The 23108-nt window shown below is 36.5% G+C and overlaps 1 protein-coding gene across 1 annotated transcript in view; it reads left to right on the forward strand.

Annotated features, from left to right (window-relative positions):
• The first annotated feature begins 905 nt into the window (after nt 1-905).
• The window catches only part of AGBL3 (ATP/GTP binding protein-like 3), a 122173-nt gene continuing 99970 nt past the window's right edge, over nt 906-23108 (forward strand). Inside the window, exons 1-4 of the mRNA XM_011941245.1 lie at nt 906-1079; nt 2255-2376; nt 3619-3679; nt 7817-8002. Of these exons, the coding sequence (XP_011796635.1) occupies nt 2314-2376; nt 3619-3679; nt 7817-8002 (310 nt within the window). The 5' untranslated portion in view covers nt 906-1079; nt 2255-2313. The remainder of the gene's footprint in view (nt 1080-2254; nt 2377-3618; nt 3680-7816; nt 8003-23108) is intronic.

Below are 23108 nucleotides of genomic sequence, written 5' to 3' on the forward strand. Positions count from 1 at the left end.
AGAAATTACATTAACCCATTTCCATGCTTAACCCATTGTGCTTTGCCCTTTATTCTACTTTCAAATTTGCTGCCATTCATTATCTCCATTTCTACATTATCACAAATCTCATGGCATATAATGCTTTGTGAAAAGTGTTTATTTACATTCTTATATCACCAAAATCTAGACTTTTTTTCAGCTGTACTTGGAAAACTATTCCAAATAGATTACATTACCCAGTAGAGCTAAAAATGAGGGAAAAAATCAATATGGGATGTTCATGAATAACATCTGTTAATTAAATGAGACTACATATAGTGATTTGCAGTGATCAGGAAAACAGTGTTAAACATGCTAGCTGACGATTGCTATAAAGAATCTCTGAGCTGATAATTTTTGAGAATTCACCCTAGTTCATCTATGACTCTCCATTTAGTATTTAAGGAGAAAAGCCTCATTTTCCAGAATCGAATAAAGGGAATTAATCACACAACTGTGTAGAATGGAACTCAGTCTGTATAAAAATCAAGACGAACGTACTTTTTAACATTCTAACATCTCCAAGGAGTAGTTTCAAGTACTGTACCCAAGAAGTCCAGGTAATTAATTTGTCCATTGTCACACTGTTAAAAGTCAGGTCGGCTCCAAGGCGCAGTCCTAACCAGCATGCCTCCTCTAAGGCAACAGTCGAAGTGCAGACTTCGACTAGGAATTATTAGCTGTCTGGCCTTCCACGCGCCTAAATTCTTCCGACAGACCCCAAAGCCTCCCAGACGTCCTCTGACCGCCCTGCTGCCCACCCCAAGTTCCCGGCATGCTCTGGGCTCTGACTTCCTGGGGCCAAAACCTGCGCAGGCTCCTTTCCTCGGCACTGGTTGTAGGTGATCTCCGAGGGCTGCTCGAAGTCTCGCGAGGGCGGACCCGTTGCCTGCTGACGAGAGTTGGGGGGGGTGGCTGGGGCTGCGGATCTCCAGTAGTAGCGTACCCTCTAGCGGCTGGACCCTGGGTTCTCCGCTAGATCCCGAGATATTGTAGACGACCGGCCTGACCAGAGGACTCGGCCAGGATCTAGGTGCCGGCCCCAACGGGACGGTGAGGTAGGCAGAAGGAAGGCGGGGCGCCCCTTGCGGGAAGCGAGCGCGCCCCGGAAAATGAGCGCCTCCCCACACCCTGGTGGCCAAGAGTGAGTGCGGGAAGGAACTCGGCAGCCTAGAGTTGTGGCCTCATCCTGCCTCCCGCCAAAAACGCCTTGGTACTGTCGGGACGCGGCTGAGCGTGGACACGCCCGCACCTGCCCCTCCTCCGCAGTGGTGGAAGACACCCGCGGAGCGCCGGTGAATAAGGGCCTTCTCCTGAGGCCAGAGCTGTATCCGCAGCAGGTCAGCACTTCGTGTGCCCCGTGTGCACCTGTAAGGAATGGAATTTACGCCAGTCGGGTTTTCCAAATGTGGAATTGTGATGCCCAGGCAAAAACTTCAGTTTCTTAGGACTAAAAGTGTCATCTATGAGACAGTCGGCTCCGTGGCATTGGCAGTGATTTGCCATAGAGCTTGGACTTAACTTGTATGTAGTCCATGCTGCAAAACACGGTTTCTGTAGAGAGGGGCGTAAAGCAATAGATTTGCAATTGTCGAGTCCTTTGGTCTCTCAAGAACAATGGGAACTTGACAAGAAATTTCTATTATTCCCTGGTCTTAATATTAACCACATGGGAAGATACTTACATAGAATGGTAGTGGTCATTACCAATACAACTTTCTGGTAGCTATTTAGATTTCTAAGAATAAGAATAATATAAATGAATATTAGAACAGACAGTATCTACAGAATGATAATCAAAATGTAAAGTCTTGTCACTTGAACTTTTGATCAAGTGAAAATCAAGGAGAAAACTTAAAATTATATTGCTACATTTCACAAAGTGACTGTAATTTTTAAAATTCATTATCTTTTAATGCCTCAGGATCATTCTGAACTTGCTGTGTAGTATTGAATTGTAAATATAATAAAATGTGAATGATTTGGCTGTATACTCTGGAAATTCCTTTTAATTAAATGATTTATTTGACTTGTCTTTTATTGTGGTTGTTGTCCCTTATAGTCGTGGAAAATTCCTTTAAATCTTTGAAATTGAAGGTGTTATTAGTTGTACTCTAATTAGTTTTTAGAGAAGACTGTTGTGACTGTTAAATACAATTGAATATATTTTTGAGTACTCATTTAATGTAGTAAACACAGCTTGAAAAGAAAAGCTGTCAAATAATTTCCTTAGAAATTGTTTTACAGCCCACCCGTATATTACAAGAAATCTCAAGTCAAACACTGGAAGAGATGTCAGAAGATTCAGAAAAGGAAGACTATTCAGACAGAACAATCAGTGATGAAGATGAATCGGTATGTTTTCCTCAACTTTGTTTTACTTGGAGATAAAATTTGTATTATATAAATCCCCAATTAAAGTATTATAAAGTCAATTGGATATAGAAATCAATTGGATGTTTAAATTATTGTCATTGAAGTTGGGAAATAATTTGGCTGAAAAAGCTAAACTATCACTGGGAACACTATGCCCTGTCTAGAGAGAGAAACTGTATTTGTATTTTTTTGAGAAAATATTTTAGCTAAGATTCTTCTAGGTTTTATTAAAATTTGTGTATGAAATTATTAGTAGGGTTTTTAGTATTAGTGTCCACTTATTTTCTTATATGTGCTGATTGGATTGTGTTACATCATAGTATGAATCACAGTAGAACCACCGTGTTCTAACCTTGTTATGTATCACCATAACAGTTTATTGTGGCTCTGATGTCATAAAAGAAGGGACATGGAAGAAGAAAAAGGGGGGAAAATGTAGTACTTAAAATTCTTTAGTCTGTTTCTACTACATATTCTGAGATATTTCCTTCAAATTTTATTAAAGTGTAAAATATGTATGTAAACTAATGTCCCGAAATAAGCTCTTAAAGCTTACTTTAACCACTTAAGGGATTTACGACTTTCTGTGTTTTTCTTTTTGTTATTTATTTATTAATTTTTTTTCTTGAGCCAGAGTTTTGCTCTTGTTGCTCAAGCTGGAGTACAATGGTGCAATCTCGGCTCACTGCAATCTCTGCCTCCTGGGTTCAAGGGATTCTCCTGCCTCAGCCTCCCAAGTAGCTGGGATTACAGGCATGCGCCACCACGCCCAGCTAATTTTTTGTGTTTTTAGTAGAAACAGGGTTTCACCATGTTAGCCAGGCTGGTCTCAAACTTCTGACCTCGGGTGATCCACCCGCCTTGGCCTCCCAAAGGCTGGGATTACAGGCATGAGCCCCCACGCCTGGCCAATTTTATTTTTAATTTAAATTGTTTTCCCAGGTTTACCAAGAATCTTTAAACTTTATTCCTTCCATAAAGTCATTATTATGACGACACCCAGTGGAAGAGGAGGAATGAAGCATACAAACTTTAAGGTTTCAGGATATTTGAAGTGTTGGGTGCATTGAGACCAGTAGCAGATAATAATCCTTTAATTTTCTCGTTTATTAAAGGTTAAAGACATACACTCAATCCCAAGTACTAAAATAGATGTAAAACAGTCTGGATTTGAAAACTGTTGGTTTTTTAAAGAGAAATATTTTTAAATTCTTATTTTAGGATGAGGATATGTTCATGAAATTTGTAAGTGAAGATTTTCATCGGTGTGCACTTTTAACAGGTTTGAACCTATTCATATAGTTTTTGTTTAGTATAAAACCTTGAGTGGATAAAAAAGAAGATGAGGAAACTAAAAAGTCAGATTGAATAATATAGGGAATGATTATTCTACTAGATTGTGAAAGAGAAATGTATCCACTTGCAGAATTCAAACTTTTCAGGTTTGTTTTACGTAAACCTATTTTATATTAGAATATAATAAATGAAAGTGGTGATTATCTTATATTTAACATAAGGATTTACCTTGTCATTTCTTTAATTGTATTGAGTGTATGACTCCAGTTATAAAGGACAGATTATGTTAGAAGTATATCTTCATTTAAACAAAGTATATTGTCTAAAGAGTCTCCTTAATAAAGTCATTCATTTGCAACTGAACATGTGTGTGGGCATCTTGATGTATACTTAATTTTTAAAGATTTATACTTAGAGTTGTACTTTCAAATGCTAAAATATCTTTACTCAGTATTTACATATGTATCACAAGTACTCTGAAATTGAAGTTAAGGCCTTTATCTTTTTTTTCTTTTTTCTTTTACCACCATCCTAAAATAAATCTTCCTGTTTGAAATAACCACTATTCTCAATTTGGTGTTTATCATTCTAGAACTTCTTCTTTGCATTACACATATCTATACCCATAGGCATAGAAATTTTATAGTATTGTTTTGTGGACTTTTCCCTGCTACCCTTTTCTGTTTTTTAAATTTTGCCAACCTATTAGAAGACAGGGGATAACTCACTCCTTTAACTAGCATTTCTGGGATTGCTAGAGAAATTGAGAATTACTTCTACAGGCTTATTATCTACTCATATTCTTAGTTGGTATGAATTGCCCATTTATAGTAATCCCTTTATGTTGCTTCCTTTGTTTAGAACATTACCAAAAGCAAGATGTAAAACATTTAATCACCCCTAAGTGTTCCTGTGTCTGCAGTAGATCCTCTCCTTCCAGGCTTCACCCCTGGCTCCAGACAACCAATTATTTGCATTCCTCCCCCCCCCCTTTTGGCTTTTCTAGAATTTCACAAAACAGAATCATACATTTTGTGTTTTCTGTCATTTAGCATAATACTCTTGAGATTTATCCATGTTGTTGCTTATATCAGTAGTTCCTTTTTATTGTTGAGAAGTATTCCATTATGTGAATAGACCACAATTTCTCCATTTAGCCATCCATTCATGCACAAATTGTTTCCAGTTTGGGGCTGTAATGAATAAAGGTCCTGTGAATATTTTTGTACAAGTCCTTGTGTGAACATGTTTTTATTTCTCATGGGTAAATCCCTAGGAATAGTATTGCTGGGTTATATGCTAAATATATACTGTATGAGAAACTGCGAATCTGTTTTCGAAAGTGGCTATATCCCTTTGCATTCCCAGCAATGTGTTATTTCTTCACCAAGAATTCTTACGTTTTAATTTAGTACAAGTGTGTTTTTCCCTTACCTCATGGAGCAAAATTGTAATGACTCCTTTAAACTTCTTGTCCGATCGTTTTAACATCTGGGTTATCTTGTTGTTAACATTTCTTGATTGCCTTTTGCCCTGAGAACTGGTCCTATTCCTGATTTTCTGTTGTTCATGCAATGTTGTGTAGATTCTGGGTCAATGTATTTCTTCTAGCAGGCAATCAATCCAGTTAGGTTTAAACAGTAAGTTCTGGCACCCCTTCTGTGGATAATAATCCAGATCTCATTTCTCATCTCTAAGCCTTTGCTATGCTTATTTGTTTTTTTCCCATGCCAGTGTAGTTCAGGGGTTTTGAGACTTGTATAGATGGTTCAAAGTCCTATTTAGTTCTCTTAAGTTTTCCTTGTATTGGTTTGGGACTATTTTGCACATGTGTAATTCAGGGATTGAGCAGAGACATTTGTGTGTGGGTTGGGGGGGTGGTTAAAGTTTCAGTTAAGTTTTCATAGTCTCTGAGAGTGTGTCTGCTTTCATAGCTCAGGGATTAGCCCAATCCTGTGGGCTCATACATAGGATTAGGAGATACCTTTCTCTGGTTCCTTTCTTCCCTTCAGGTTCCCTCCACACTATAAGGACCCCTTTTCCTGGTTCTTCTGTTAAGATTAAGACTGGTTTTCTGATTTGGAGAAGGAATTTTTTTTTATTTTATTGTGTGTGTACATATATCATTTCTTAGTCATTCAGAATTTCTCAACCTCCACACTACTGACGACCCCACCATATTCTCCCATGACATCCTGTATATGCCTGCGTGATTGCCCTTGCCATATCATATCACCTAACCCTTCCTTCCTTCTCTCTGTACTGAGAACGCCTTGATCTCAGAGGCTGTCTTATCAATGTTTGTATCTCTTCCAAGCACTGGTTCTGGCACATAGTAGGTAATCACTAAATAGGATATTATCATTGTTAGGGTGGTGTGACTAAATTATTCTGCTCAAGAGAAAAAGAAAAGACTAAAGCATTTTGGAATCAAACATTTATAATAAAAATAACCCCAAACTTTAGTAAATGGAAAAAAAGGACTCAGTTTCTATTTGAGATTTAGCCATTTGCACCACCGCACCGCACTGCTCTGTACAGCACGCTAGAGCAAACATTCATTCAGCACACTAGAGCAAACAAGGGGCTGGATTCACCTTCCTGTGGGAGTGCTTCTCTAAATTTTAACTCTGCAGTCTGCTCTTGTTTACTTTTCAAATTCTTTGGATAGTTATGTTTTTGTATTTTATCTAGAATTTAGTTGTAATTAGTGAGAGAGAAGGCCTGTGTAAGACTTATGTTGCCACAGCAGGACTAGAACTCTTGTTCATTAACTTTTGATTGAATGACAAACTTGCGAATTTTACATGTGGTTGCTGGATTTTGTTGTATTCAGTTAAAGAATGTTGAACTTTGTCCTGATAAGCAGTTTTGCTTGTGGATCAGTTTCATTACTTTGAGGCTTGCCTTTCAGCTTTGTTAGAGTGTGTCCAGCCAGAACAGTCTTTACTCCAGGGCTGAGTTCATTATTTAGGTGTCAGCTCACATGTTACATCTTCAGAGAAATCTTGCCTGACCACCCTATCTAAAATAGCATTCTCACTCCCACTTTCCTGTTTCTAATCTTCATCTATATTTCTGTGTTTTATTTTTGTAGCATTTGTCATCACTGAAATTATCTTGTTTTCCTACTTATATATGCCCTACTACAGTTTAAGCTCATGATGGCAGGGACACTGTTTTTTTCACTCTGTATGGCAATTGTCTGTTTATAGTTTTTAGCACATAGTAGATGCATTATAAGTATCTGTTGGATGAATGAGTCTATAGAACAATCCTGACAAGTAGCTAGGGCAGGTGATATTATTAGTTATTGACCTGTAGTAAGATTTATGTTCAAAGAGGCTGCCTTGCCCAAACAAAGTCATACCAAAAAAAGTGATAAAAGGGAAGGAATCCAGTTATCTGAGCTCTAGTCCAGTTGCTGTATCAGGTAGTACAAAAATAACCAAGAACTACGTCTCGGCAAAAAACCACATTTCAGAGGTGAAAGAGCAAGAGGAGTCAGTAAGACAAATGGAAAACCAAATATGTGGAAGGGAGGGAGAAATCCAGGAAATGTGTCATAAGAGAAGTATGCTTAAGGAGGAGTGATCATCAACGTCAGACTGATGCCGTACAGTATCACACCAATATACCAGACCACTGCACGGCCTTCTTGGTGTGGCCCCATACTAGTCTATATGAATTGTGTTCCTGGCATTGTATCACACAGTAGCTCTAGAAGGAAAACTGAGAAAAAGTTGTGACTGAGTTCACCAGCAAACCTTGAGAATACAGTTCCAGTAAGTAGTGAGGAATTATAGTTCATCACTGTATTTAACTCATTAGACATTTAGATGATTTGCTAGAAGAGCTACAAGAAACAAATGTTTTTAAAGTAGTAGTGAGCTTTTAGAATAAATTAATAGTATTATAAAGGTCAACTATTTTTTGGCTATTGTGAAGCTCAATCACAAAATTTCATTAGTACTTTTATAAAAAGTGCCATGAATCATAAAACATTTGTAATGATACCCACACATTGAATAGTGTTGAAAGGAAAAAAGAAACTATATAAAAATTACAGGAGTTGGTATTTTTCTTCTTCCCATTCATGATTGTGTTTGAATCTTTTTCTCAGCTGACTCTTTTGGTGATCCCTTCTTCCCCCGGACTACACAGATACTATTAGAATATCAGCTAGGGAGATGGGTGCCACGTCTTCGTGAACCACGGGATTTATATGGTGTCTCTTCTTCTGGTCCACTGAGCCCAACACGGTGGCCATACCATTGTGAAGTCATCGATGAAAAAGTCCAACATATTGGTATGTTTTTAGCAGTTTGAGCGATTCAGACATTAGCAAACTTACTTTGCCAACCTTGATTTTAATGAGGAGACTCACAATGTTAGAAAACAGTACATTCCAACAGAAATATAACGTGAGCCACATATGTAATTTTAAATTTGCTTGTAGCTACATTTAAAACGGCAAAAAGAAAATGAAATTAACTTTAAAAATGTATTTTATTTAACCCAAATATATCCAAAATATTTCACATTCTTTTTGTACAAAGTCTTCAGAATCTGGTGTGCATTTATCTTTACAGAAATTTGAATTGAGATCAGCCACATTTCAAGTGTTCAGTAGCCACATGGGCTTAAATGGAGGCGCTTACAGCATTTGCTTGGCTCCTGAAGCTTTAGCAATTCTAAACAATAGCAAAGGGCACACATCACAGAGTGAAGGCATAGATGGAGGCTATGCCGGAATGGCTGTGAGCTGTAGTCCTGCTCTTTGTGGCTCCCTGTCTCTTTCTCATTTCCTCCTTGTATGTCTGTCTTCTTCTTAGTGTATCTTTATCTTCGTTTACCTCTTTCTGCCTTTTTCATTTTTTCCATTTCTTTTCCTGTTTTATTTTCTCTTTTTGCTTCTTTGTCTTTTACCCACTTTCTGCTTTTTCCTTTAATGGATGTTTATGAAACTGAAGAGTGTATATTTTAGTATATATAGATTTTTAATGTTTCTGTATGTGTGCATTCCCAAATTCAGTTTTTGCTTTCCTAGGTAAAGCTTATAGCCTCATCTCTCCAATCTATGCACAGATATGACAGAAACATCCCATTGTTCACCATCTTTTCACTGCCACAACTCTCCACCTTTTGTTGATTGAGACATTTATTGCCAGGTAGAGATCTTAAAGACATTCATTGGTGAATAAAAAAAAATTACACATACACACTTTTTATAACTATACTTATTACAGTGCCTACTAGGAGTTCTTAAAAACTAAATTTTCTTCATATATCATCTGGCATATAGATAGATAGATATGGGGAGAAAGAAGAGGGGTGGAGAGAGAGAAAGAACACTGATTTTTGTTCATAGAGGATGAAGTTAATTTTCTTCAAGAATTCCAAAGTTATAGGGTTAAAAACATATTAAAGAATTCATGCTTAATAGTACTAAACAGAATCACTTATTTGCACCGATCTCTTCAAAGCTGAGTATATATTTATCTTCTGTAGTATAGGACATCTCTCTCCCTTTTTCTCCTTTCAGTCCTTCTACCATCATCCCCACCTCTCCTCTGTTACCACCCCCTCCAACCTCATTTTTGCTACAGCACCAGTGCAGGAAATAAAAAAGTCAAGCAGAGAAAACACTGCCATGCTACTGAATTTGAACCTTACCCCAAGCCTTTCTTTTTGTACTTTGGTTCTTTTTCCCAGCCTCCTCATGACATATCTGTGGCAGAGGGAATGGATAAGGAGCAATAAAGGAAAATCCCTATGCACCTACTGTGACTTCTGCCTGATTTCTCTCCGGTAGCCGTGATGAGAGAATGAGAGCAGAAGAGACCCAAAAGGAAGAGGAAAGCAAGATCCCATCGGGCCACTGCTTCTCAATGTTGCTTCCAGCCCCATGTGCTCATTCCACTCAACTCTGTTCCACCTCATCTAACTAGAAAACCCTTCTGTTGCATCCTTGCCACACCTTTCTGTTCCTTAAATTTCCTAGCCCTCACTTTCAGCCATCATTTTTGCCCTCAGTCGCAGGAGTCACCATTAGCAGCTCCGAGTTGGGAGAGGTTCTATTTCCTTTGGTTGCTGGTAATCCCCCACTGTTACTGCTGAGGTTCTTTCAGATGAGGGCAGCTGTGTTTCTGACCTCTTCTATTGAAATTTTAAATATAGTTTCTAACCAAAATATTGTTATAAGAGTGGCTAGAGTTTGTGGTGCCATCTTTCAGATATCTTATATAATAAATAGGCTTTGGGCTCTGTGAACCCAGCCTCCACCCTGGTGAAGGTGCAGTCACCACACAGTACAGATGCAGATGCAGCCTCTCTCAGCATACATTTCCTAAGATCCCCAGAGTCATGTCACACAGCTACTAGTGACATTGTCTGTGCAAGGTAGAGTCATGCTGGATAAAAGCTTTATTTTGGGCTATCCCACTGCTCATTTATTTTCAGTCTGTGTCCCTGAAATTTTTGCAAGCTCCGCTGGTCCTCAAGCCAACTGGAACACCCAATACAATACATCCTTGTGTAGGAAGACTCATAATCTTTACCCACATTTGTCCTTGATGGCTTTTTCCACTTTGCTTGCTAGCATTTCAGAAAGTTTACTTCCCACAGTCTTACATATTGCCCTAGACCTTGCTTTTGTCACTTGACTATTGCAAAGATTTTACAAATTTGGATATTTGAAAGGACTTACAAGACTTCACAGAGCATTCTTCTGTGTGGCTTTTATTTAAAGGCAAAGGATAGGTGCAGCAAGAGAAAGATACTATGGCAAGCATTGGGGCTCGGGTGCAAGCTTTCCAGGGGCCTTATTCACACAGACTGCCTGTCTTCAGATTGAAACACCAAGATCTATGTGATGCATCTTAGCTTTAGAAAATCTCAAGGCAAAAAGTTCCCATCTGGGTTTTTAGGCCCTTGTAGTCATGACATCAAGCCAGGCTGTCTTCCTGATTCTGCCAAATGAAAACCATCAGTAAACAAACTGACCACGCGGGGTTTGCAGGGGGAGTTTCAGACAGTAAACAGCACATCATACTGTTCTTATCTTGACCAAGAGTCAAAGCTGGACAGCCAGAATTTCCCAGAGGTAAAAAGAGAGCTTTTCCAGTCCAGCTATAAATTAACTCTTGTCTTACACAGCCATATATCTTGAAAGTATTTCCATATCAGTTTATATATATTAATCTCCTTTTTTATAAACTGGTACATCAGATTTCATTAAATGGATGAATCAGAATTTCTTTAACTGGTACCTTACTAATGAATTTAAGGGGTTTCCAGTCATTGGCTCTGACAAACAGAACTGCATAAATGTCCTTTTATGTGTGGCCTAATGCATATATACACATATATTTTAGGGGTACTTTGCTAGAATTTCTGGTATAAGGATACTGTCAAATTTTCCTCCAAAAAGAGTTGCATCAATTTATAGTCATAAAAGCAAATAGTTTATGAGTATGGTCAGGGGTCCTCAAGACGACTCATATTCAATGATTTGCTTCAAGGACTCACAGAACTCAAAAGAAGCCATTATACTCATGGTTATGGTTTATTACACTGAAAGGATACAGATTAAAATCAGCAAAGGTAATAATGGCATATAGCAGCGGTCCCCAACCTTTTTGGCACCAGGGACCAGTTTCGGGGAAGACAATTTTTTCAGAGATGTTGGGGGATGGTTTTGGGATGAAATTGTTCCACCTCAGAGCATCAGGCATTAGTTAGATTCTCATGAGGAGCACACAACCTAGATCCCTTTCATGCACAGTTTATGATAGGGCTTGTGCTCCTATGAGAATCTAATGTTGCTGCTGAACTGATAGGACCAGTGCTGGTCCATGGCCTCAGGGTTGGGGACCCTTGCTATGCGGCAGAATCCAGGTGAGACCAAGCACAAGCTTTCAGTTGTTCTCTCCCTGTGGAGTCTTAGGAACAGCACTTAATTCTCCCAGTCATAATGTGAGATAATATCAAGTGCTGCTAATCAGGGATGCTCATCTAGCTTTGATGTCACTGGTTTCTATTGCAGGTTGGTTATATTTACATTCAGTGCCCACATGGCTGACCTTAGTTACTTAGTCTCTGGCCTTTCCAGGGGTCGAAATTGATACTGTGTGTCCAAGCCCTCTACCACCACCACCACAATAAATCAGTTGTTAGTATAAACTATCTGACATAGCCCAAGGTCCCAGGTAGACAAAGATACTCTTATGAGGCAAGGTATTCCAAGGCATCAGAGGTTATCTCCCAAGAGTTTAGCAAGGTCCAAACCTTTACAATGTGCAGGGTTTGGACAACCAAGACCTGCTGAGTTAATCATTTATGCACAGGCTACTCACTGTCCCTTGGCCTAGGCTCTCTTAACAGAGAGCCTAGTTTGTATAATATGATTGTCTCCTATTTTAATATTCTACTATTTATACCTTTTGACAAACTTGTGCATAATTACTCAGCATAGAAATTAACTCATAATTAAGTAGATCCAGTTCTTAGCCCATTTTTCATTGATATTACATACCAAGGAGGCTGTGATTCAATTTTCCAATACATTTGATCATCATCATTTGACTTACTTACATAAGGGAGAGGAATCATTCCAGCAGTACCAATGTTAGACTGTATCCGCAGTATTGTAGTAGATGTAACCTGAAAAATAAGAGATAATGGCCCGTTACTTCTGTCATTAACAATTAATTGGTCCAGTTCATCATTATATCATATGACCAGAATGTCTCCCAGAGCAATGCCACTCAAGTTTGCAGGCTTCCATTCAACCTTTTCAGCTTCTAAGAGCAAGGTTGGTCTTAGAAAACTGACTTCACCTTTTTGGGCATCTAGTATAATTAAGGTAAGAGACTACAGTCTCTTGCTCCGAGCCTCTCTCAAAGCACCAGTGTAATACTAGATTTTCCTCATTACCTAATTCATTTATTTATTCCTGTGCCTTGGCTATTTCTCCTATTTTTCACCTGTCATAATTTTTTACCCAAACATTTTCACCTTTGGAAGAGTTGTTAGGCTTATCCACTGTGCTGGTCTAGATTGCCAGCAGTAATACCAGTCTAGCTCGTGCCTCCTTTCAGCTCATTCCATTTTATTTAGAGTAAGGATATATAAGGAGGGGGTATAGCTCAGGGTTAGAGCATTGGACTGCAGACCAAAAGAGTAAGGACATATAGGTATAGAACTAGTGGGCTATCTTGACCACCAAGAAATACAGCTCCATTCACTGTCAATCTGAATTTTGCCAGATGGGGTGAAGATACAGTCCACCCCATTAGGCCCATAGCAATTCCAACATAAAGGTTGAAAGGTAGGTTTCTTGCTTAGGAATGATTCCTGTTTCTAGCACCTGCAGTCTCCAACCACTGCCCCAGGCTGGAAAAAAAGAAAAGTTGAAGTGACCTAAGAAATCACTTTATTGTTTGTACCAGTATCTCCTCCATCCCTTCTTCTCCAGATCCACCATAAAAGTAAAAGAATTTGTCATGTGGGGACCCGCTCTTGTCCCCCTATGTTGAATGTGCATACACACTCATGAAGGTATATATGTCAGCCCTTCCTGCCTTTATCACCCCCCATTTTAGACCAAAAAAAAAAATGTTTCAATTACCTTTTCCAGTTCTCTAGTAAACCACTATTCCATTTTGATGTGATATCTTTTTGCCCGTCATTAGACACTATGGGCTGTAAAGTGTGTTTCTCGGTCTGAAGAAATATAAGTTGATGGTCCAAATTGCCACAGTATCTTCTGTTTCAGTCCTTTTATAGTATTTTAACCATTTGTGTCCATCTGTCTCTGGGGGTGCAAAGCCTAATCCAGAGTAAATGTCTAGTCCTATCAGGATCCTTTTATAGTCTGGGGGCTACCACAGCATTCTGATACGGTTACTTGTCAGTTGTGTGTGCCACTTTCTCCCCAGGACTAGACTAGATGTGGGCTTCCAGTTGTACTCTCTCCATGGAGTTTTATAGATAGCACTTCTTCCAGCCATGATGTCAGATAACACCCATGAAGTACTGCTAATCAGGGAAGCTCATTCAGCGTTGTTGTCCAGAGTTTCTATTAGGGACCAGTTATATCTGCATGGAAGGCCATGTGGCTGGCCTTAGTTATTCAGTCCCCAACCTCTCCATCCAAAATTCACATAATGTGGCCCGGAGCCCCCCACCACAACTCACATTATTAGCATAAACTATCTGATGTAGCCCAAGACCCCAAGTAGGCAAAGAAACTCTGAACAGGCAGAATATTTCAGGGTGTTAGAGGTTATCTCCCAGGAGTTGGACAAGGTCCAAATCTTTCTTTGGAGGTACAGGGTTTGGACAGCCTAGGCCATCTGTGTTAATCCTGTACTGCACAATGAGATTACCTATTTTCCCATACTCTCAATACTATTAATCACCCATTCTGGTTTTCGACAATCTGATATTGTTTACTTGATATGTGTTGTTTTCATGTATTCTTTATGGATGAGATTGAACGTTTTATCTACTGACTGTACATAAGCTACCTGATAAAATCCTTTGCCCATTTTGCTATTGATTGGACATTTTTTCTTCTTGATCTGTAAGTGCTTTCTGTCTATGCAAGAGATTTGATTACTGTGTCTTATATGTTGCATGCTATTTTTCTCAGTTTTTCATTTGCCTTTTGTCTTTGTCATGCATAAATTTGTAATTTTTATGTAGTTACTTTGTCTATCATTTTTAAATGACTTCTGGGGTTTTGAAATTTTCACACTTCTTTCTTAGTAGTGTCCAAGTGTATTTTTTGTGATTAAATTTTTGATCCATCAGGAATCCATTTTGATATAAGAAGTAAACTTCCAATCCAGTCGTATTATTAAATACCTGCTGAGTTGTTCCAACAAAATTTATTAAATGAATTATTTTTTTCTACTCAATTACAATGCCACATTTATGATATACTAAACTCTTAGGTCCAATTTTGAATTCTGTTCCATTAATCTGTCTTTTGATATGCCAGCATGAAACTCTATAACTATAGCTTTTAAACTATAATTCTGTTATGTGGTAAACTTAGTTCCTTACTATTTTACTTTGTTCAAGATTTTTCTGGCTACTTTTGCCTTATTATGTCTCTATATGGAATCTAAAATAAGCTTTCCTAGTTGTCCTAAAATAAATAAACTGGTAACTTTATTGTGATCACATTACATTTATAGATTAACTTAAGGAAGAGTAACATACTTTTAAAATTGCACCTTCCTGTCCAATAATAAGATTTGTCCACAATTTATCCTAGTTTTCCTTGATCTCCCTAATTATAGTTTTAATTTTTTTTCTGTACCGTTTCTAAGTTTATTGTTAGGTATTTTATTTTGTTGCTAAAACTAAATATTTTTGTTGTGAGAATAGCAATTTCAAATAGAATATTTATTATATTTTCTAACTTGTTTACATACAGGAAAGTTATTTTTGTGTGTATTAATTTTGAAAATTTCCATACTTTGTTTCTAATATTTAAGTTACTATATATGTTCCAATTATACAGTTATATTATCCTGTATTAATGTAATTATATCTACTAATTTACAGTTTTTATACCTTATATTTCTTTTTTGTACTAAATGCATTTACTGGTACTGTCAAAAAATATTTAATAATGTTGCCTTTGTCTTATTCTTCATTTTAATGGGACTAGTTTTACTGTTTTCTCATTAAGCAAATTATTGGCTTCTGGTTTAAAATAAATTTTTTTGATTCTGCTAAGGAGTTACCAATTTATTCTTATATTATTAAGAAAACTTTACCAGAAATTATTACTAAACTTTATTAAATGCCTTTTTAACATCTATGGGGGTAGAGGGATTATGATATTCTTCTCATTTGACCTATTATTTTGGTGAGTGATATTAGTTTCTTTAATACTGAACCAGTTGTATAGTATTTAAATAAAGTGCAGTTAGTCATTGTGAATAATTTTTAGTGGGTTGCTGAATCCTGTTTTCTCATTTTATGCAGGATTTTTGCTTTAATATTCAGAAATAAGATAGATTTTTAAAAATTTTCTAGCCTGTGTGCATTTTTCAGGTTTTGGTATGAATGTTTTTTAGAATTCTTTGCTTTAGAACAGTTTCAATAATGTTTTAATTAATGTTCTTTTTAATTTTGAGAGAAGTTTTCTAAAACTGTGCATATTTTGTTACTGTTTTAGAGAGACAGAGTATATTGTTATAATAAAACTTCTCAGTTTCTTCTTTGTTAGGTCTGTAAGTTTCCTATGTATTCCAGGGACAGTTATGGTTATTTATTTTCCTAGAAAAACACTTTTCATGCAGGATTTTAAAATTCATTTCTAAATTTAAGCAAAGTATTCTCCTATAATTGCTATAATTTCCTTTAAAGATAGGAGATTTTTTCCCTTTGTCCTAATATTTTACATTGTGTTTTTGCATTCTTATTTTTCTCCCCTGAGTATGTCGGTAGGCTTTATCTTGTTAATTTTTTCAGAGAATCAGTGCTTGAATTCATTTCTTAGTTCTAGTTTTGTGCTGTATTAGTTAATGATTTTTTATAAATCTGATTTATTTAGATTTATTTTGTCCTTTATTTAACCTCTTGCTCTGTATTAACTTCTTACTTCCCAGTATTTTATTAAGAATGTTTTCAAATATGCAGAGAAGTTGAAAGGATTATACGGGAACCTATATGGCCATCAACTAGATTCTTACAATCAATAATTTACTATATTGCTTTATCACATATGTAGCCATCTATCCATCCCTCTCTTTATCCATCAAGTCCTTTTAGATTTTTATTCATTTAAAAGTAAGTTGCAGATATTCTTACATTTCACCTCCAAATACTTTAGCATGTATATTGTTACCTGGAATTCCTTTTTAGTTTTGAGGTACATTTTACAAAAGACAAAATTCACAAATCTAATTGTATCAATGAATTTTAACAAATTTAACAAATGCATACATTTGTGTAATCTAAACCCATACCACAGTATAGAACATTACTGTTATAATTACTTTTTAAAAAATTACTTAGGTGTAAATCTAACAAAACATGTACAAGACTTGCATTCTTAAAACTATCGATGTTGATGAAATAAATAAAAGAAGATCTAAATAAATCAAGAAATATACCATGTTCATGATTAGGACTAAGCTCAACGTAGTAAAGATGTCAATTCTCCCCAGTTGACATACAGGTTTCAAGAAATTCCTATCAGGATTTCTTTTTGTAGATGTAGACAAAATTATTCTAAAATTTATATGGAAAGGCTAAAGAACTAAAATAACTTTTTTAAAAAAGCAATTTTGAAAATGAAGCATAAAATGGGATAAAGTAGCCTCTTACCTCAAACTTTCATATAGCTACAGTAGTCAAAGCTGTGTGGTATTAGATCAGTAGAAGAGAATAGGGAACTCAAGTAGAACCACACAAATATTCCCAAGTGGTTTTTGACCAAAGTGAAAAAGCAATTTAATGGAGGAAAGTTTGCATTTTCAACAAATATTGCTGGAGAAATTGGATATCCATAGGAAGAAAAGAAAGAGACAAGGGAAAACTTCAACCTAAGTCTAACATCTTATACAGAATGCATTCAAAATGAATCATAGATGTAAATGTAAAACATACAATTATAAATCTTTTTTAAAATAGAAGAAAATCTTTATGATCTAGAGCTAGGCAAAGAGTTCTTAGAATTGACTCCAAAAACATGATTAATAAAAAAATTGGTAAATTGGACTTCAGAATTAAAAGCTCTTGTTTTGCAAAAGACCCTGTTAAGCAGATGAAAATACAGTGAAGAGGAGGAAAAACAAAGAGCAACATGCTTATGCCAGTTGATTCTATCTCTTTTTATTTTTTTATTTTAATTTTTTTTTTAAAAAAGCTTTCCCAGAAATTCCACCAGAAGTCATCTTTTTACCCCTCATTAACTAGAATTATATTGCGTTGCTACTCCTGGCCACAGGCAAGCCTGAAAACTTAAGGTTATTTTATGGAAGTACATTGCTGCCCTGATAAATTCAGGTTTTGGTAAGTCAGGAAGAAAGTTAGAATGAAAATTTGGAGGACAACTAGCAATGTATAAAAAAACTAGCAGTGGAAATTTGGAGGACAACTAGCTGAGTGCAGGGCCTTATACTGCTAAATATTCTTTTGTTCATATAACAGTGGACCAACTTGAACAACTACTTGAATCTGCATAGGGAAATAGCTTATCCTGGCAATTACTTAACAAAGTCACCTATTCTGCCTTATGGAAAATAGTCATCTTTTATATCTGCCACATAAGACAAAATAAAGTAACTCCTCAGCACAATTTTGGAAATGCTGTGAAATCTTTTGGAGGAATACTTAGATTTGGATACCCTTGAAAAGAAGAAGTTATATGAAATTTTGTGGCATGTGATTTAAATGCAGAATAAACTGTCTGCTATAGTTGCAAACACTTGTAAAGGCTTGAATATTATCAACTTGTGATGATGTATGTAACTGTCCTGAGAATCCTGTACTAGAAAACTAAGAGGATGTAATTATCAAATTAGATGAGAACCAGATCCAGACTAAAAAGGAATTAAATAACTAAGATGAAATGGATACATGACTGGCAAGATACGAAGTACTGAAACTGACTCAAGAGGAAATAGAACATCTAAATAGACATATAACAAGTAAAGGGATTTAATTAATAATAGAAAAACTACTACAGAGAATAGCTTAAATCCAAATAGCTTCATTGCTGAATTCTACCAAATATTTAATGTTTAGAACATTGTACTGAACAATTCCTAATACTTCAAAAGCTCTTCCAATAACAGAAGAGGAAGGAATGCTTCCCCATCCATCCCTATGAGGCCAGTATTACTCTGATAATAAAACCACACAAAGACATCACAAGAAAACTACAAACTAATATATATTATGAATATAGATGTAAAATTCATCAGCAAAATACTAGCAAACTAAATCCAGCAACAAATAAAAAGAATATATATCATGAACAAGTGGAATCTATCCAGATACGTTGTTTGTTCCCTATACCCAAAAATCAATTAATGTGATAGAGAATATCAGTAGAATTAAAAAGAAACACAAGATCATTTCAATAAACATAGAAAAGGCATTTTTTAAAAATCCTGCACCCTTTCATGACAAAAACACTCACTAAATTAGGACAAGAAAGGGATGTCCTCAATAAAAGACATCTATGGAAATCCTACAGCTAATATCTACTTAATGGTGAACAGACTAGATGCTTTCCCCATAAGGTCAAGAACAAGACAAAGATATCCACTTTTCCACTTCTATATGACATTGTAATGGAGGTTCTAGCCAGAGTAATTAGACAAGAAAAAGAAGTTTAAAAAATCTACACTGGAAAGAAGGAAGTAAAACTATATTTGCCAATAAAATAATTTTGTACATAGAAAATCCCTAAGCAATCCACTGAAAAAAACTTTTAGAACAATATATGAGTTCAGCAAGGTTACAGAATATAAGATTAATATATAAAAATCAATTGTATTTCTATGCACTTATAATAAACAACCCTAAAATGAACTTATGAAAACTATTCAATTTGCAAAAGAATAAAATATGAATACATTTAGGTAAAGAGTACAAGGCATACTCTAACAACTACAGAACATTACTGAAAGAAAATAAAGATCTAAGTAAATAGACATCCCATGTTTATGGATCAAAAGACTTACCATTATTATGATGACAGTCCTCCCCAAATGAATCTACAGATTCAATGCAGTTTCCATTAGAATACCAGTGGGTTGCTTTGTAGAAATTGACAGGCTGATACTAAAATTTATATAGAAACTCAGGGAACCCAGAATGACCAAAAAAAGAAAAAAAAACTTAAGAACAAATTTGAGAGCTCACACTTTCTTATTTCAAAACTTAACTACAAACAGTAATTTAGTGTGGTACTGTCATGAGGATAGATATACAGACCAGTGAATACCAGTGAATAAAATTGAAAGTCCAGAAATAAGCCCATGTGTCTGTGGTGAACTGATTTTTGACAAGGATGGCAAGACTATTCAATAGGAAGAGCATTGTCTTTTCAACAAATGGCCCCAAGACAACTGGATAGATAACCACATGCAAAATAAAGAAGTTTGTCCCTTACCTCACACCATATACAAAAATTGATTCAAAATGGATCAACATCTAACTAACAGCCCAAACTATAAAACCCTTACAAGGAAACATAGAGGCAAATCTTCATGACTTTGGATTTGGCAATGGATTATTAAGTATAATGCCAGAAGCACAAGCAACAACTGGAAAAAAAATAGATGAATTGAACTTTATCAAAATTGAAAGTTCTGTGTTTCAACAGAAACTGTCAAGGAAATGAGAATTAAACCCATAGAACAAGAGAAAATATTTGAAAATTATTTATCTGACAAAGGACTTCTATCTAAACTATATAAAGAACTCTTACAACACAATAATAAAAAGACAACTAAATTTTAAAGTGTACAAAGGGTCTAAATAAACATTTCTCCAAAGTAGATGAACAAATGGCCAATAAACACATGAAAATATGTTCAACAGGCCGGGCGTACTTTGGGAGGCCGAGACGGGCGGATCACGAGGTCAGGAGATCGAGACCATCCTGGCTAACACGGTGAAACCCCATCTCTACTAAAAAATACAAAAAATTAGCCGGGTGAGGTGGCGGGCGCCTGTAGTCCCAGCTACTCGGGAGGCTGAGGCAGGAGAATGGCGTGAACCCGGGAGGCGGAGCTTGCAGTGAGCTGAGATCCGGCCACTGCACTCCAGCCTGGGCGACAGAGCGAGACTCCGTCTCAGAAAAAAAAAAAAAAGAAAGAAAATATGTTCAACAGCTTTAGTGATAGGGAAATGCAAATTAATACCACAATAAGATACCTCTTTACACCCACTAGGATGACTTGAATCAAAAAGTCAGATGAGTGCTGACAAGCATGTGGAGAGACTGGAACCCTTATACACTGCTGTTGGGAATGTAAAATTGTGCAGCTGCTTTGGAAACAGTTTGGTGTTTCTTCAGAAAGTTAAACATTGAGTTACTATTTGACCCAGCAGTTCCACTTGTAGGTATGTACCCAAGAGAAATGAAAACATATATCCAAACGAAACTTAAATACAAACGTTAATGGCAGCATTATTCTTAGTAGCCACATGGTGGAAACAACCCATTCCATCAATGGATGAATGGAAAAACAAAATACGGTATTTCCACACAATATAATATTAATTGGCCATAAAAAGGAATGAGGTACTGATACATGCTACAACATGGATGAATTTTGAAACCATTATACTGAGTGATAAAAGCCAGACACAAAGGAACAAATAATGTGATTCCAATTATGTGAAATGTCCAGAACAGGCAATTATATAGACAGAAAATAGCACATATGCCTACATCTCACTCAAGGTTAGTGTGGTAGTGTTGGGGATTTTTGTATTGTTTTTTCTGTTCCCTTTCCTCAGATGCAATGGTTTTCTACTAATGTCTTATTATAGATTAAGTATTTTGTTCCATAAAGGGAGATGCATAGATGGGTCTGGGTGGAGTCTGGCAGAGGCTGCTGTTCCTCTCCCCAGTGCAGCACCACAAGAATAACTTTCTCAGGATTCTCTTTTTCCTTGTGAGCACCTAGTGGGATTCCCAGAGGAAAAGTCTGAAAGTGGGTGCTAACCCCCTACATCTTATATCTACAGCCCCAAGGGACTTTACACTCACATATGACTTTTTAAAATTTATTTTAGAAGCTTTAGCTGTGCCTTCTTACCAGATTATATGAAGTTCAGCAGCATCTGCCTTCAGTGGGCAACTACTGAGGTCCAGTTTCACCTTGCAAATTTCTGTCTTTTTGCAGACTTTGGCGCATTTGGTTGCCCTGCAACCTCTTCTATGGTGGGTTGGCGAAAAGCCATTATTTGTAATTTGTCTAGTATATTTTTTGTTGTAAGGGTAGGGATGACTTTTCTTTTTTTTCTTTTTAGATGGAGTCTCACGCTGTCACCAGGCTGGAGTGCAGTGGTGCAATCTCGGCTCACTGCAACCTCCACCTTCCAGGTTCAAGCCATTCTCCTGCCTCAGCCTCCTGAGTAGCTGGGACTACAGGCGCACGCCACCACACTCAGCTAATTTTTGTATTTTTAGTAGAGACGGGGTTTCACTAGTGTTGGCCAGGATGGTCTCCATCTCTTGACCTCGTGATCCGCCTGCCTCAGCTTCCCAAAGTGCTGGGTTTTTTGTTTTTTTGTTTTTTTTTTTAAACATTATGTATCTCTTAGCTGACATTGGAAATCTGACCTGTAATTTTCAAAAGTGTCAAAGTCATGACATATAAGGAAAGACGAAAAGCTGTTCTATATCGAAGAAAACTAAAATATACATTAAAGTTAAATGCAATGTGTGATTCTAAAGTGGATACTTTTGCTATAGAGGACATTATACAACTGTCAAAACTTTAAGGATTAAATATTAGAAATAAATCAGTATTAATGTCCTGATCTTGATGGTTGTATTATGGTTATTTATATAAGAGGATTTCCTTCATTGGAGGAAATATGTTTGGAGAGGATGGGGTATTATGTTGGCAAGTATTTCAGGGAGAAAAAGGTTTTTTTTCCTGTTATTGCAACTTTACTGTATGTGTGCAACTGTTTCAAATAAAAAGTTTAAAAATCACATACCTAGGAATAAATCTGATAGCCACGATTTCTATGAAGAAGCAATAAAGCATTATTGAGAGAGATTTTAAAAGCCCTAAATAGAGGGATATAGAATGTTCATAGATTGAGAGACTCATTATTTTAAAAATGTCAGTTATCTCCAAACTGATCTACATATTCCATGCAATACCAATCAAAATCCCAATTGTGATTTTTTTATAGAAATTGACAAGATACTTTAAAAATGCATATGGAAATGCCAACGACCTCTTAAAGGACAAAAATTGTAAGATTTACTTTACTAGCTCATAAACCTTAATAAAGTTACAGTAATGTATGGCATTGCTGAAAGGAAACAGGAAGGGATTAGAATAGAGAGCTTAGAAACAGACCTGTGTATATATGGTCATTATGACAAAAAGGGAACTGCAAGAGAAAGTTAAAGATGGTCTTTTCAGTAAATAATACTGGAATAATTGGATTTCCATATGGAAAAAGTGAAATCTCACCCCAACCTTATACACAAAAGTCCATTTCAAATGGGTTAGGATATAAAAATGAAAGGTAAAACAATAAGACTTCTAGAAAATAATACAAGAAAATATCTTCATAATGTTAAAATCTGGAAAGACTTAAACAGAACATAAAATACCCTAACCAGGGGGCCAGGCGCGGTGGCTCACGCCTGTAATCCCAGCACTTGGGGAGACTGAGGGGGA

Source organism: Colobus angolensis, unplaced genomic scaffold (genome assembly GCF_000951035.1).
Source record: "Colobus angolensis palliatus isolate OR3802 unplaced genomic scaffold, Cang.pa_1.0 Scaffold2, whole genome shotgun sequence".
Lineage (NCBI taxonomy): Eukaryota > Metazoa > Chordata > Mammalia > Primates > Cercopithecidae > Colobus > Colobus angolensis.